Source organism: Eptatretus burgeri, unplaced genomic scaffold (genome assembly GCF_056783735.1).
Source record: "Eptatretus burgeri isolate ZD-2024b unplaced genomic scaffold, Ebu_testis_v1 Ebu_testis_scaffold_609, whole genome shotgun sequence".
In the NCBI taxonomy this organism is placed as follows: domain Eukaryota; kingdom Metazoa; phylum Chordata; class Myxini; order Myxiniformes; family Myxinidae; genus Eptatretus; species Eptatretus burgeri.
The window spans coordinates 50-14,190 of record NW_028222558.1 but is presented as its reverse complement, the minus strand read 5'-3'; the positions used below and the strand labels follow the sequence as shown (position 1 = coordinate 14,190).

The following is a 14,141-nucleotide window of genomic DNA, read 5'->3' as shown; positions in this document are numbered from 1 at the left end:
AAAGCAAAGAAGCAGCACAGACCGTTTCTGGAGTATTTGGTATGATCGGATGGGGTTCGAACCACTGACCTCCCAGATTCACCATTACACCACCGAGTCTGGTGTGAGATATTCCAATAGTTCATTAATCCTGTGTCACTTTCAAACATTCCAATTTGAAGTATCCAAATTTCCCCAAACTTTTTTTTATTCATTCTGCACCTACGGACATCGAACGTATTTATTCTCTTGTTTCTCATATCTTTTGAAAGTTTGTTTCATTATGACTTGAATAATTTTACTAATTAATACCCCGTTCCGTGTGCGTGTGTGTGATGTCCATGGCAGGCCGTAAAATGATTGTTATTGTTTATTTTCAGGTTGCTAAGCGATGATTGTGAGAATTAAGAGGCCCAGACTCTTTAAGGCGTCCTGGGGTCTATCAGGACAGGTGGAGAAACCTTTTGAGGTTGGAGCAAATCCTGGAGGGGTCACCACTCAACATCATACTTTTCTGAAGGAGGAAGAAATTTACAATTCGTTCAGGGTGCCTGCGACGGCTTGCCAACTCTTCATCAATGATCCCGTGCGATGTTTAACGTCCACCGACGACTGATGGTGGTAGACGGGTCCTCTGGCTTAACGTCCATCCGATGGATGATACACACATCCATGGTGATCAACCTGCCTGCGAAACACCAGGGTGGTAGTTTATAGCCGGGTCAGGATTCAAACCCAGCCCAAAAGCGGGTGTGCATACCTCCAGCTATCCTGTTAGTGTTGATTCTATAATGAGTTGAAGGAAAGCAGATGGGTCAAGCAGCGGCCATGGTATTTTGGCAGATTGGGGAGGGAGGGTCGGGCCACCCACTTGGTTTCCCATGTTTTAACATCTTTTTTTTTTCTACCTTCAAAGTATGAAACTCTGCTTTATGGAATGAATTTCTGTGCTGACTGAGTTTACAAGGTTTACGGGACATACATTCCTATTATTTGGAGCAATAAAAACTTGAACCACACGCAGCTGCGCACCGAGCAACGAAAGTTTCCAACTGTCCTCTGTTAAAACACCTCTTGGTTCGGCTTGACCGAATCGCTTTACACTCACGGGAGGTCACATCCGACCACGATTCGAGCTCGGATCCATTTCACAGTTTCATTAAAACACATCTATTAGGCTTGTTGAAGAACCTTTGCTCTGCTCTTCCTTGGACGACTCAAGGCAAATGGTGTTTTCGCTGATTACAAATCACTCCAAGAGTCCAACGAATGGAGAAAAAGGAAATACTCGGATTACAATCCACAAATCATTACTTCCTGACAATATCTTTTACATCAGAACTCGAGGTTCGTTTTTGTTCTCGTGGGACTGGCTGATGAGGGTGAAAATGTGTCCCGTCTTTCATGAACCAGCTGAGATGGACCAACTAATGTTACCGCACCAGTAGACTCATTCACTCACCTTGACGTCCACCTGATGGAAGGCTGTGATGCAACGGCCCTTCCTGTGAAGCACCTATTCAACTGTTCGAAGTTGGTTCGGGTGTTCTCACTGAAGCTTTTCGCCCACTGGGTCCCTTCATTTGGTCTTTCACACTTCCAGTGTCTAAAATTTTCAACAATACGGTTGATGGTTTTGTCTTGTGGAATTCTTTCATTTGCCAGCCACCCTAACCACAAAGCCAACACCAGGCTACAAACAGAAGTAAAACAATATGGCACCAGCCTGTGAGGCTTGGTCCCCTAAATATACGTAAGGAAACTTCATGGCTTGAAACGAGATGGGGGTTGAATCATTCAACCAGGATGGGTTGGATTAGTTGGATACATCGTACATTGGTTGGATTAGACACATTGTGTGAAGTACATTGAGTAGTATAGGTATAGGCACTACATTCCGTGGTGCACACTTAGTGGTAGGAGCAACACCGTCAAAATTGTTAGCGAGTGGTCGGCTAATTGGAGCACGTACAGCAAAAGAAACATGAGTGGAAAATCGTGACAAAGAAGAACCACTGGTGTCCTCACTCAAGGGGGTACTAGCCTGTGTGGGAGGAATGGTCTCCCAAATGTGAACTGGATTCCGATGATATAAACAGCCTTTACGTGATCGCAGAACGTATGGTCTCGGTTCCTCACAATGTGTCACAATAGTAGGTGGTTCCCAAATATGAGATCTCTGATTCTGAACAAGCATAAACTGGCCTGGATGTGGAGGTAGATATTCACGTGCGCGGGCATGTTGATCAAGGTAAAAATTCTGATATCGTTGACGATTTACAAGCTCATTATGACAGCATTATAGGGGTCGAGGGTGTTCATAATATGGGAATGTACAATAGATTTTGAACTTCCTGCCCATGAGCAATCGTGCTGGACTATGCAGTGTGTGACTGAATGGCGTCAAACGCCACTTGAGGAGGGTAAGTCTATTCAGTAGCTGTATGTTTGCACTTCTTCAGGGTCTCTGATAGTTTCTATATTACACTCGATAAGACCATTGGACCAGACATACAGGGAATTTGACATCACTACATCAAAATCCCCATGCTTTTGCAAAGGCTCGAAACCCGGCACGATCAAAATATCCACCATGGTTATCACTCATGAGGAAATCAGGTATGCCAAACTCAGAGAAAATACCCTGAAGACACTGATTAACAACACGGCAACACAGCGTGGCACAGATCAATAAGTCGTTGTACAACAGGAAACCTTGAATAGTAATCACATGGCACAGGGAGACAATTACTGAGCACCGTCAGCTTGGTATAGATTGGCAGCGAGCTTACTCGATGGCCTCAATGGAACCTCTTGCTGGACCAATGGCTCTGGAACCTGTGACTTCTCAATATTTCTGGCATGTGTGGCAACTACCGACAATGCAATCAATATCCCAGTTAATGTTGGGACAGTATACGGTTTCTTTTGCGAGAAGTTTGTTCTTCTTGTGACCAAAGTGCCCCGAGTGGAGCTTTTTCCAGAATTTTGCACTGTAAACATTTTGGGACAACAACTCACTCTCCTTTGAGAATGATAGCATTTTCAACTGACAGCTCCATTACTTTCAAAGGGATTCTGGTGTGTCCTTCATGTGCTCAGACCAGCCATTGATAATGACATCACAAAGTCGACTAAGATCTGAGTCACAGAGTGGTTTTTTTCTGCAGATGTCGTGCTTTTTCAAACGAAAATCGGACTAAGTCCACACATAACTCAATTGCACAGCTGTTGTTCGGAGTAGGTACAGCTCGAATTGGCAAATATTCCCATTTTTCTTTCCTTCATTAATATGTGGTGGGCTTGGGATCCTCGTATCCTGAGTTCAAATCCCACTCGGCTATTAAATTAATACAAGGTGGGGTTGACTTTGCCTGTCATCTTTCTGAGGTCGGCAAAATGAGTGCCAGTTTGCTGATATCCTGTGTCGGAGTCGCGACCCGTCCAGGATTGTGCCCAATAGTCAAGGAGACTGCTTAGGCAGCACCAATGCTCCTCACAGAGTGTGGTCCCAATGGATGGATGGATAGAACAGATGTAGTTTTTCATGTATGGGAATTATTTAGGGTTCTCGAATGAATAAAAAAAAAATCATCCTTTATATTGGGAAACTTAGACATAATCACTAAAATCTCTAAGGAACAGGTGTGGAAATTAAGATGGACAACACACTGGTTGTGAAAAGCACCATCTCATGGTTGAGGCGTCAGTCATTAAGCAACAGCAGGGACACCTATTGGGAAAAAAATTTTAAATGGTGATTACAGTCCATGGAAGGACCAGGCAGTAGTAATGAACCGGAGATGGAGGAGAGCAAAATGACCATATTGAAAAAGATATCCCCGAATGAAGAGCACTCAGGTGTATTGACACCAGTGAGAATATTTCAGGAATGCATTATTCAGGAACTTGGTATGCGTTCAATACTTGTCTACAGTATTCATGATGTGAATGCAATCCAAATTTGACATTGAAGTGAGATTAAAGCAGAAACTCAGAAAGAAAGCCATGAACCAGAATTGCTCAGTCACAATTTATATTTCATCGATAACATTGTAAAACACTCAAATAAACTTTAATCTCATTTAGTTGGACATATCACTTGAGAGTGTGGACATGTGTTGTAAATTATTAAATCAGAACAGACGTTGTTACACACTCAAAACAACGAGACTATGGAAACCGAATATACTGTCAGGACTGGGAGCAATTTACGTACAAACAGTTTATTCGAAGATCAAAATGATAGTTGCACTTTCACATTCAAAAATAGAGCACCAATATGGACATGCCATTGACCTGTGAAGATTAGCACTTTCTGATTACATCTCAGTACAAAAAAATAGTCTTTACAGGAGTAATCTCTTTTTCAAATCGTGAAATAAAATAACCAATGAAAAATAATGCACACTCTCTCAAAACGCAGCGGAAGCACACTCTGTACCGTTGAAGATCTTTACACATTCCTGCGAGGGAAGGAATTGCTTGTTTTGCACACTTCGGTTCATACACCTCATAAACCTGTGAAGGAGATGGTCAATGGAAAGAAACAACTGAGCAAACAAACGAATCAAAAACAGTCAGTAACTAGAACGGTACTTGGTAAAGTGCTACCTCTGCCAGGCTGAACAATTTATGTTTTGTATCCCACGGATAGGTTGGATCTAGATCAGGACCTGAACCAAAATCTAACCGACTTGTTATTGTCACCAAACCAATTTATCCACCAAGTTTTGTCATAATCCGTCCAAAAATCTTTGAAATATCGTGAACACGATATATCATTTTATATATATATATATATATATATATATATATATATATATATATATATATATATATATATATATATATATATATATATATATATATATATATATATATATCTCTGTCTCACACACACACACACGAAAAATTCTCGTATCCAGATCCATAGCTTCACCAAAATCAAATCAATTCTTCCTTGTCACATACCCAAACTGTCCACCAAGTTTCGTCCGAATCCGGCCATAACTTTTTGAGATATCCTGCAAAATATCGTTATTATTCATATCTCTCAATGCTGAAGAATCTAAAAACTTCTAGGATCTGGATACGGGTCCAAATCTTCACCAAAATTGAATCAATTCTTCCTTGTCACATCCAACCTGTCTACCAAATTTCATCCATATCCATTCACAATCTTTTGAGATATCCTGCTCACAGATAAACAAACAAACAATCAAACAAACAAACAAATGAAAAATCACTCATCGAGCGACACTTGGCAAAACAGAACAAAGTAGAACGGCACTTGGTCGAGCGCATACCTCCGCCAGATTGAACAGTTTACATTATGTATCCCACTGATGGGTTGGATCTGAACCTAAATCTAATTCGCTTATTCTTGTCACCGAACCAAATCATCCACCTTGTTTTGTCAGAACTCGTCCACAACTTTTTGAGATATCATGATATACAGGGCGATTTTTATTTTATTTTATTTTATTCTATTTTTAAATAATAAAAAAATAATTGAAAACCCCAAATAATTGCCATACACTAAAAGCTTTCATGGAATACAGGGTAGTACTCCATATAGAGGGATGATGCGGGGAAAAAAATGGCCGCCCATTCAAATGTGCACACAATGATACACCTATAAACTACTATAGAGTGAAGTCATTAGCATTTAAAAGCCAAACCTTTTATTCTCGAGCGTTTTCTGAACTACCAAGACTTAAAAAGACACCAGAATACATCACTAAAGTACCACGAGAGATCGCTAAATCGCCAATTTGTACTTCTTCTTCCCCTCTGAAAACAATGTAAAACTGTAGCCCAACCGACCTCAATAACCGCTGAAGCCATGATGGCGATTCCAACACAAGGATGTTACTTTTCCTCTGGACGAGTGCACGCAACCCAAAATTTAAAAATATATAAAATATTAATCGTTTTATTAGAAAAATAAATGAAATGTAAATGTGGACTCAACCAACCCAAATGGGAGGGGGAGGGGGGGGAGATGGACGGTACCATTCCAAAAGCGATACATAGCCAAACCATCCCCCAAACCAACTGAAACAAGTATTAAAACAATTTAATAACATAGCTGGATTTGATCCAATCCAAAATAACTAACTATATAAAACATTCAGTATTTTATTAGTTTAAAAAAATATTTAAATACACTTATAAATATGTGGTTATCTACCACATATGTGGCTGAGCAGTTTGGGCTGTAGGTGAGTGGACTGAACCAAAAGCCAGGATTGAGGGGGGAAGGGGTAGAATGTACCATAAGCTGAATTTAATAACATAGATTAATTTAATCCATCCCAAAATACAAAATAACAAAATCTATAAAACATAAAGCATTATATTATTTTTAAAAAGACATTCGCATCGACATTTCTGCACATGATATGCGGAAATATGGTCTCTGTTGAATTCATCAAACTTTGCTGCTTGACAGTCACAGGGACGGACGGTGCATGCACACTCAGCGAAAGTTTCAGAATGATTGGCTGAGCAGTTTGGGCTGTAGGCGAGTGGACAGACAAACAAACGGAACAGATCAACAAACTTGGGAATTTTTTTTTTCCAAGTAACAAGAAAGACGTCATGCAGAGCATGACAATTGCCAAATCCCTCGAACAAATTTGACCAAAAAAACAATTTGTTTTTCATTTCCGTGACTTGATATGCTAATCCTCCTCAAATTTGAAGTCAATGGGATTAAAATTGAGGATTTTAGGAATTTGGCTTATGTTGACCATTTGGCCTAAGCTGACCTCATAAGTAATTGGTGGTTGAATGAAATGACCAAATATGGAAATCCTCTTCAAATTTCAACTCAATCGGATGAAACTTGATTTTAGAAATTTGAGAAAGTTGTTCACCTTTGGCCCATGTTGACATTTTGATCTTTAGACCAACTCTACCATTTCGTGAAGTTTCATGAAGATCGGTTTAAAAGTGTGTCCTGTATGCGTTTGACAGACAAACTGTCAGAATAACGCACGTAACCAAATAATATACTCGTCAAATCTTCGGTTTTCGCAAGTAACAAACAGAAAGGGGTGAAAACATAACCTCCGTCCATCTTTGGTGTCAAACGGCTCAAAATGAAGGACTGAAAGCGAAAGATAAACATGCTTGGATGGTACACATATGGACCAAATGTGTAAAAGGGAAAACTATACACAGATGACGATAAACGTTTCATTTGAATGAGAAAGCCATTTGTGATTCAGAGTTACACAAACCGCAGTACTTTATGTGCTTTTCTAAATATCGAGATCAACTTCAAAGAGTGTTTTAAAATCATTTCCAAATTGTTTTCTTACGATTCAGATGTCTGATTTTGGTGGTATATGATTTCGTGAACTTTTTCCAGTTCATTGTGTTGTGATGAACTTAGGGCTGACAGAATGGCCGAGAAGTACGCACACTCGCCGAAGTGTAGTGTTGGTTTGAATCTTGCGTTCAAAGCTGTTTAGCCTGGGTTTGAATCTCGACCCGACTATAAACTGTTTCACATATCGGGTGATTCATCAAAGTGTGCTGTCTCTTGGATGCATGTTAAACTGGGCTCCTCCCACACCTCTCTCACTCTCCCTTCCTCTCTCTCTCTCTCTCTGAACATATCCGGATGGTGCATATGTCTGGATGGTGTTTGTCTCCGGACGTTTCTGGGCAGGGTTTGTCTCCAGACATGTTTTTCTCTGGACATGTCCAAGCAGTGTTTGTCTCTGGATGCGTCCAGGCAGTAATTAATGCTCCATCGCATGTCTGCCTTCCCTACCTCTCACCTCACACCCCTCCTCGATCCCCCACCCCTCCTCGCTTCCCGCTTTATCTCCCCCACCATATGTAACGGAGAGAAGAAGAAATTATTTTTCGCCCTCCCCCCTTAGTATTCCCGTCAGCGAAATGATGGGTGATATTTGCTAGTGTGTGTGTTTGTGTGTATATGTGTGTATATATATATATATATATATATATATATATATATATATATATATATATATATATATATATATCCACAATTGACCCCTCCCACACTCCTCTCGCCGAAGAAGCTGCATAAAGCAACCCAAGAAGACCTACACAAGGTAAGCACTATGCTGTTTCAAACACTTCCCAGAGTTCCTCAACAACTGTAAAGATGTTCACACATGAGAATCCCAATGCTACACACTGCCTCAGCTACCGGACTGGTTTCAGCACTAAAGTGATGACCGTGTGCTGATGGTTTTTGTTGATGGTTTTTAAATGCGCGGTCAGATTGACTGTCAGAATGCGCGAGTAACATGATACTTGCATTGATCGACTGTCCAGCTTGGCTCACCCCCAAACTTGGGTATTTAGGGGGATGTTGTGAAAATTTTCATCACTCTTGAGAAAGGTTAACGGATGCATGGTGCGTTGCACATGTTGTTGATCAAAATTGTTGAGTCATTGTTTGTTCAATTAAAGGTTGGAAAATTTACCATGGATCCCATTGATTATACTCCCAACTGCAAGACATATATATATATATATATATATATATATATATATATATATATATATATATATATATATATATATATATATATATATATATATATATATATATATATATATATATGCTGCACAGGTTGTCCATAAATTAATATACCAAAGAGAACGTTGAATAGTTTTATCAATATTCTCAAAATTTTAAATTTGATTTGAATACATGTCATAGACCTGTAAGTTTCAGTTTGTTGTGAAAATTAATTGTTATTTTCTATGTTTGAGGAGAAACCCCATTTTCTGATATAATGACAAGTCCTCAAGAGAAAGCAAAAATTGTGAGATTTGTCCATTAATGTGGTTCAATCACTCAACCCCGAAGGTGTTTTCAATGTGAAATGAACAAACCAGTGGCTGAAAGACACGCCACACGAAGATGGATGGATCAGTTTGAGGTTACAGGATCAGCCCTGAAGGATAAATCTGCTGGAAAGCCAATAAAGTCAAATGATAGGGGGAAATCTTGTTATGGAGGGCTTTTACCAACAGCCCGAAAAAGTCAATTTGGAGAGAAAGCATCAATTGAGTTAAACATTCTGAAAAGCTCTGTTTATGATATCATTCATAAATAATTGAAGTTTAAATGTGAGAACATGGAAACAGTTCATAAACTTTTATGAGACGTATATGAAAGAAGAGTAAATGTTGGCCAACAATCGATTCAATGGATAGAATAGGACGAACATTTTTTTATTTAACCTCATTTTTAGTGATGAGGCTACATTTCACATGTCATGTAAAGTTAATCATCACAATTGTAGGATATGGGGAGAAGAAAGTACTCATGAATTGTCTGAACCGGAAACAGATTCACTTTGAGTAAACGTCTGGTATGCCACGTCAGGTTCTCACATCGATGGACCCTCTTTGTTTGATGAACGCACTGTCACCAGCATTTCGTACCTCAACATGCCCATGAGAGTTCTTCATTCCCTCAATTCCAAGGAAATCCTGACTTGTGACAAAGAACTATCTATCAGCAGGATGGAGCCACCACCTCACTTTGCTCAAACTGCTAAATTGTTTTAAAATTAAACTTTGCCAGACCGTTGGATTGGTCGAGGAGGACCCATGAAATGGCCTACTCATTCACCTGACTCAACACCTTTAGATTTTTATCTTTGTTTTTAAAAGTAAAATCTACACAAGCAAACCAAGGGACCCTGAAGTACTTAACCATCGTATTGTTGATGCTGTGTTATCCATGCAGCCGTGTTGGAAAATGTCTTCTCAGAATTTGAACGCCGAATTAGATTGATTGTAGTGAATAATGGGCGACATGGAGAAGTTTCTTAATTCGAGAATATCTTCGGAATACAATAAATATTAAATAAACCAATACTTACAAGTCTGTTACATGTATTCAAAGAAAATTGATGTCAGTATGTTGAATATCGATAAAACTATTCAACGTTTTTTTTTTTTGTTATATCTATTTTTGGACACCCTGTACAGCACGCATCTCACTATACTTATATTGAAACATAGGGGCAATATCCCTGGGCACTCACCTGGTAGCGGCTGCATAAGATAACCTGGGAACAACTGGTGGGCATGGATGACCCACAAAATATGTAACGGAGAAGAAAGTAAATACCTATGGATGATATATTTAATGCCGTGAACAAACCTTGGTACATCACAGGTGATAAAGGTTGTGGTCAAGTTTCATCGAAATCGTAAGTGTAGTTTCAGAGAAGGAGTTGCAAGCATTTGTGGACAGACGGACGACGCCCAACCCATCAGCTCCCTGGAACTACGTTCCAGGTGAGCTAAAAATAAAACATTGGTGTTTCTAGGACTATTGGGATTACATCGTTCCAATAACTTTTTTAACACCCCTCACCTGCTCAGGACTCGTATCAGTCACTGAGTTGAGGTTAAAACCATCCAGGTGGCCATGATTGTCATTAAAAAAAAACACACACAAAAGATTTAATACAGGTGATACTGTGTATCCATCCATAAAAATGATTTCGGGATTAGTAAAACTATCAATGTCTTCAATGACTAAATAAATGAGACACCTGTTAGTTGGTCAATTACATTAAATGAGCAGTGTCATGTGCTCCACATGGTCCTCACCAAAATTATGGCATGATCGCTCGCAACGGGACTTGGTGGAGACACGGTTGCCGTTGCCTCTGCAGCCTCCGTACCAGAAATGTGTACAGCGGCGTTCTCTATGATTGTAGTACCACTTCAGCTTGTAGCTATGGCACAGGCCGGCATTGCGCGGTAGCAGGCAGTGAGCAGGCCATTTAGATGACTGCTCTGCTGCGGGATGGGTCACTGTGTATGGGTTGTTGTGGAATGTAGGTGGAAAGCATTGGAAGAGTCAAGTGCTTTTTGGGGTATTCAATACCAAATACACACATCGTTGAATAAATTAACACCGTCTGGTAAAACGTCTTGTGCAAAGTGCAAAAGGCGCAGTGGAGTCCTCACCTGGTGTCGCTGTTGTTTCTTCCAGACGGTTCACATCTCCTAACAAAACAAAAGTAAAAACACAGAGGCTATAATATGCAGTTGTTTCTCCCTGTTATCAGTAGTCAACCCTGCTGCTTGAATCTCTCACCAATAACAACAAACGCTTTAACCCATCACAGTGAATCTAACATTGTTCCGTGTTACCTTGTATTGGGTACGAGCTCACGGGTCAACATTTAATGAATTAACATGTACTGTCATCTAGTTAGGGTGAGGGTTAGTCGACCAAGGGAAGAACTACACAGGAACACGTGCCACATGATACTTACATATAACGGAGTCATTTGAATGCGAAGTTCGTGCGCAGCCTATGGCTATTGGTTGCATCATTTTCTGGGGGCACTGCTGTGCCACTGATCTGATGCTCCGATTACCAGGTACTCATTTCGCCGACCTTGGCAGGATGACAGGCTGAGTCAACCCCACCTGGTGTTAATTAAACGCTAAAAAACAGGGGCTCAAACTCAAGACCCGAAGATCTTAAGCCAGCCACCTTAACCGTTAAGCCAACACCAGGCTTCATTTGAATGTCTAAGGGAAAGGTGTGCGTGTGCGCGTGGGCGTGTGCGTGAAGTTTCAGTTGACCTATTTTTCAATTGATTCGAACATCGAGTGATGATGACTCGTAATGTATTTCAGGAAGTTCTTTGTGACTTGTTAAACGGTGCTGAGCAATTCCAATGAAAAGGAAGAAATGACTCGTCTTGAAAAATACGACAGCAAGTCTCTCATTACCTCGTAAAGTGTTTTGCAAATGCCCATGATGTTTAAATATTATAATCCACACTTGAAGATGAGAAATTTTAGCACGGACCAAAATAAAAACAGCTCTTTCTTTTCGGGAAGAACTCAGACAGGATAGTTCTGTTGGTAGCAAGTCGACTTCTGATCTGGATCTGGGTTCAAATGGTGTTCGGATTGAAATATGATGAAAACTACTGTCTGCAAGGATGAGCAGCGATGGTGAAACATCAGGTACATTGTCCATTCGAGGGATTATAAAGCAGGCTATCGAGACTGCAATCACGTGGATGTAAAAAAAAAGATCCATGGTAACTTTCCCAACAGTCGGTGTTTTGCGGTTCTGTTCACACAAACATACGGAATATGGATGTTCAGTGTTCCTTCGATTAATGGGGGTAGACGTTGAGTATGAGGTCAAAATGTAAGTGAACAGACGCGTCAACCCGTGTATTAAACCAGGGGGTACCTCTATCGTAAACTGCTTCAATGCCCCGACGGAGCAACTCATCGTAAGGATGTTCCTTGAAAAGAATGAGCAACTCGTCTTGCTCGTGAAGCCTCTCGTCGATGTGTGTCTGTGGACATGTAGAACAATGCGGTGGACATGCGAGTGTGGTTGCCATTACCCTTATCCTGGCACATCAGCACACTAACTTATGTGTGGTGGTTTTACACATTCTATTTGAGAAATGTTTTGAAATTCTGCCACTGCAGCACTGAATCATGGCAAACACATTTAACTTGGAAAGTGTGGCCTGGTCCCAATAGCATTTTGAGATTTCCTTTAGAGATACAGGCCAAGGCAACTTGGCTTCCTTCCACCAAAAGTATATATTTCTTTAATAGTATCATCGTCAAAATATAAAACACCTCGTCGTGATGGCTTTGATACACTTGACTCCAAACCTTCGTTTGCCCAACTCCTTTCACGTCATGTGTGCTAACGAGGAGCAGTGTGACCACTCCTCATTTTCATAAATGCCAAGGTGAGCCAATGGAAAAAGTCAAGAATTCACAAGGTTTCAGAAAAAGCGATGATCATAGAAAACCTATACGCCAAGAAAACCAAGACGCCAAGGTGAACAACGAATAGCCAAGATCTTGTGAAAAAAAGCCAAGGAGTGGTCACACTGATGAGGAGGCTTCAGAAGTTTTGCACTCGAGGCCTTTTCCCATGAATACAGCAATGCAAGTGTGAACGACAACGGCACTCGGTGGAGCGCATACCTCCGCCAGGCAGAACAGCTTACGTATTGTATCCCGCCGATAGGCTTGACCTGGATTCGGAGCAGAACTAAAATTTAATCGGCTTGTTGTCACCGAACCAACTCATCCACCAAGTTTTGTCATAACTCGTCCACAACTTTTTGAGATGTCGTGCTATTCATCGTTTTTGGCCCTCATCTCTCAAAGGTGAAGAATCACCCCCAACCCGTCCAGCAAATTTCAGCCGAAACCATCCACAACTTTTTGAGATGTCCTGCACACAAATAAACAGACAACTGACAGGGGTGAAAACACAATCTTCGTCCACCTTAGGTGGTGGAGGTAATAATACTGTACGTACATCTCTCATTATAAAACGAACCCTGTTGTTACACGATTATGTGTTGAGTCACTTTGCCGGTCAAGCAAGCAAAGGTTAATTTTGGACAAGTTTACCAATGGTTCGTTTTCAAGTTTACGTCTGCACGGCCCATCTGCCAGCACGAGTCGTTGGCAGTTGTTTAAGATCCTATCCTGCTTTTGTGTTTTGTTTTGTTTTTTTTCACAAAGAGCAAGCGAGTTATCGCCTGAATCAGAACAAATTACAAATTCCCCCTTAAAATCACCTTCGGTCGTTTGTCAGGCCTGAAGAGGCGGTACATGAAAGACTCGGTGCAAAAACCCACAGCAGTTGAAAGGCCGGATGAACAAGCCCTCTATGATTTGGAACTCTCCTTTTCCACATTATATCCTTCAGCTCCTTTGTTACAGAATGTCACCATGAATGACCGTGAGTGTCACCCTTCTCCTGGAACTTAAGATTAAAGAAAACTCCATCATGTAATTCCCAACAAGCACATTGTAGAGAGAATAGGTAAGTTTGTTCCCTCCCTCTCTCTCCCTCTCTCTCCCTCTCTCTCCCTCTCTCTCCCTCTCTCTCCCTCTCTCTCCCTCTCTCTCCCTCTCTCTCCCTCTCTCTCCCTCTCTCTCCCTCCCCTTTTTAGCTGGCCTGTTCGAAGAGAGAGCGATAGCTATACCCCCGGCGTGAACGTGAGCGTCAGCCTGAAAATGTTAAAGTTTTTGGTGCAAGTTATTTTTTTCCTTTCTAATGTTTTTATCTACCACACTATTTTTTTTATACGCCCGATATATATATATATATATATATATATATATAT

General features: G+C 40.7%; 1 protein-coding gene across 3 annotated transcripts; it reads right to left on the bottom strand.

Annotated features, from left to right (window-relative positions):
* Nucleotides 1-3,998: 3,998 nt before the first annotated feature.
* Nucleotides 3,999-13,854, bottom strand: LOC147007129 (uncharacterized). 3 transcript variants are annotated; one of them, XR_015054378.1, is made up of 4 exons: nt 13,008-13,854; nt 10,972-11,010; nt 10,609-10,815; nt 3,999-4,500 (listed from the first exon to the last, which is right to left on the bottom strand). XR_015054378.1 is itself a non-coding variant. In XM_085867545.1 (4 exons), exons 1-4 carry the CDS (start codon nt 12,378-12,380, stop codon nt 4,493-4,495), a joined length of 411 nt encoding a protein of 136 aa, XP_085723671.1. In that variant the 5' UTR covers nt 12,381-12,990; the 3' UTR covers nt 3,999-4,492. The 3 variants fall into 3 exon arrangements, 1 of the variants encoding a protein (XP_085723671.1); XR_015054379.1 differs by lacking the exon at nt 13,008-13,854 and adding an exon at nt 11,283-12,192; XM_085867545.1 differs by lacking the exon at nt 13,008-13,854 and adding an exon at nt 12,224-12,990.
* Between the last annotated feature and the right edge of the window lie 287 nt (nt 13,855-14,141).

Excerpts from the sequence above, each read along its gene's own strand:
- LOC147007129 (XM_085867545.1), bottom strand. The coding sequence starts at position 12,380 with ATGGCAACCACACTCGCATGTCCACCGCATTGTTCTACATGTCCACAG. Across the intron at positions 11,011-12,223 it reads TGAAGCAGTTTACGATAGAG|GAGATGTGAACCGTCTGGAA; the intron begins GTACCCCCTGGT and ends TTGTTTTGTTAG. Across the intron at positions 10,816-10,971 it reads AGAAACAACAGCGACACCAG|TGACCCATCCCGCAGCAGAG; the intron begins GTGAGGACTCCA and ends ACCCATACACAG.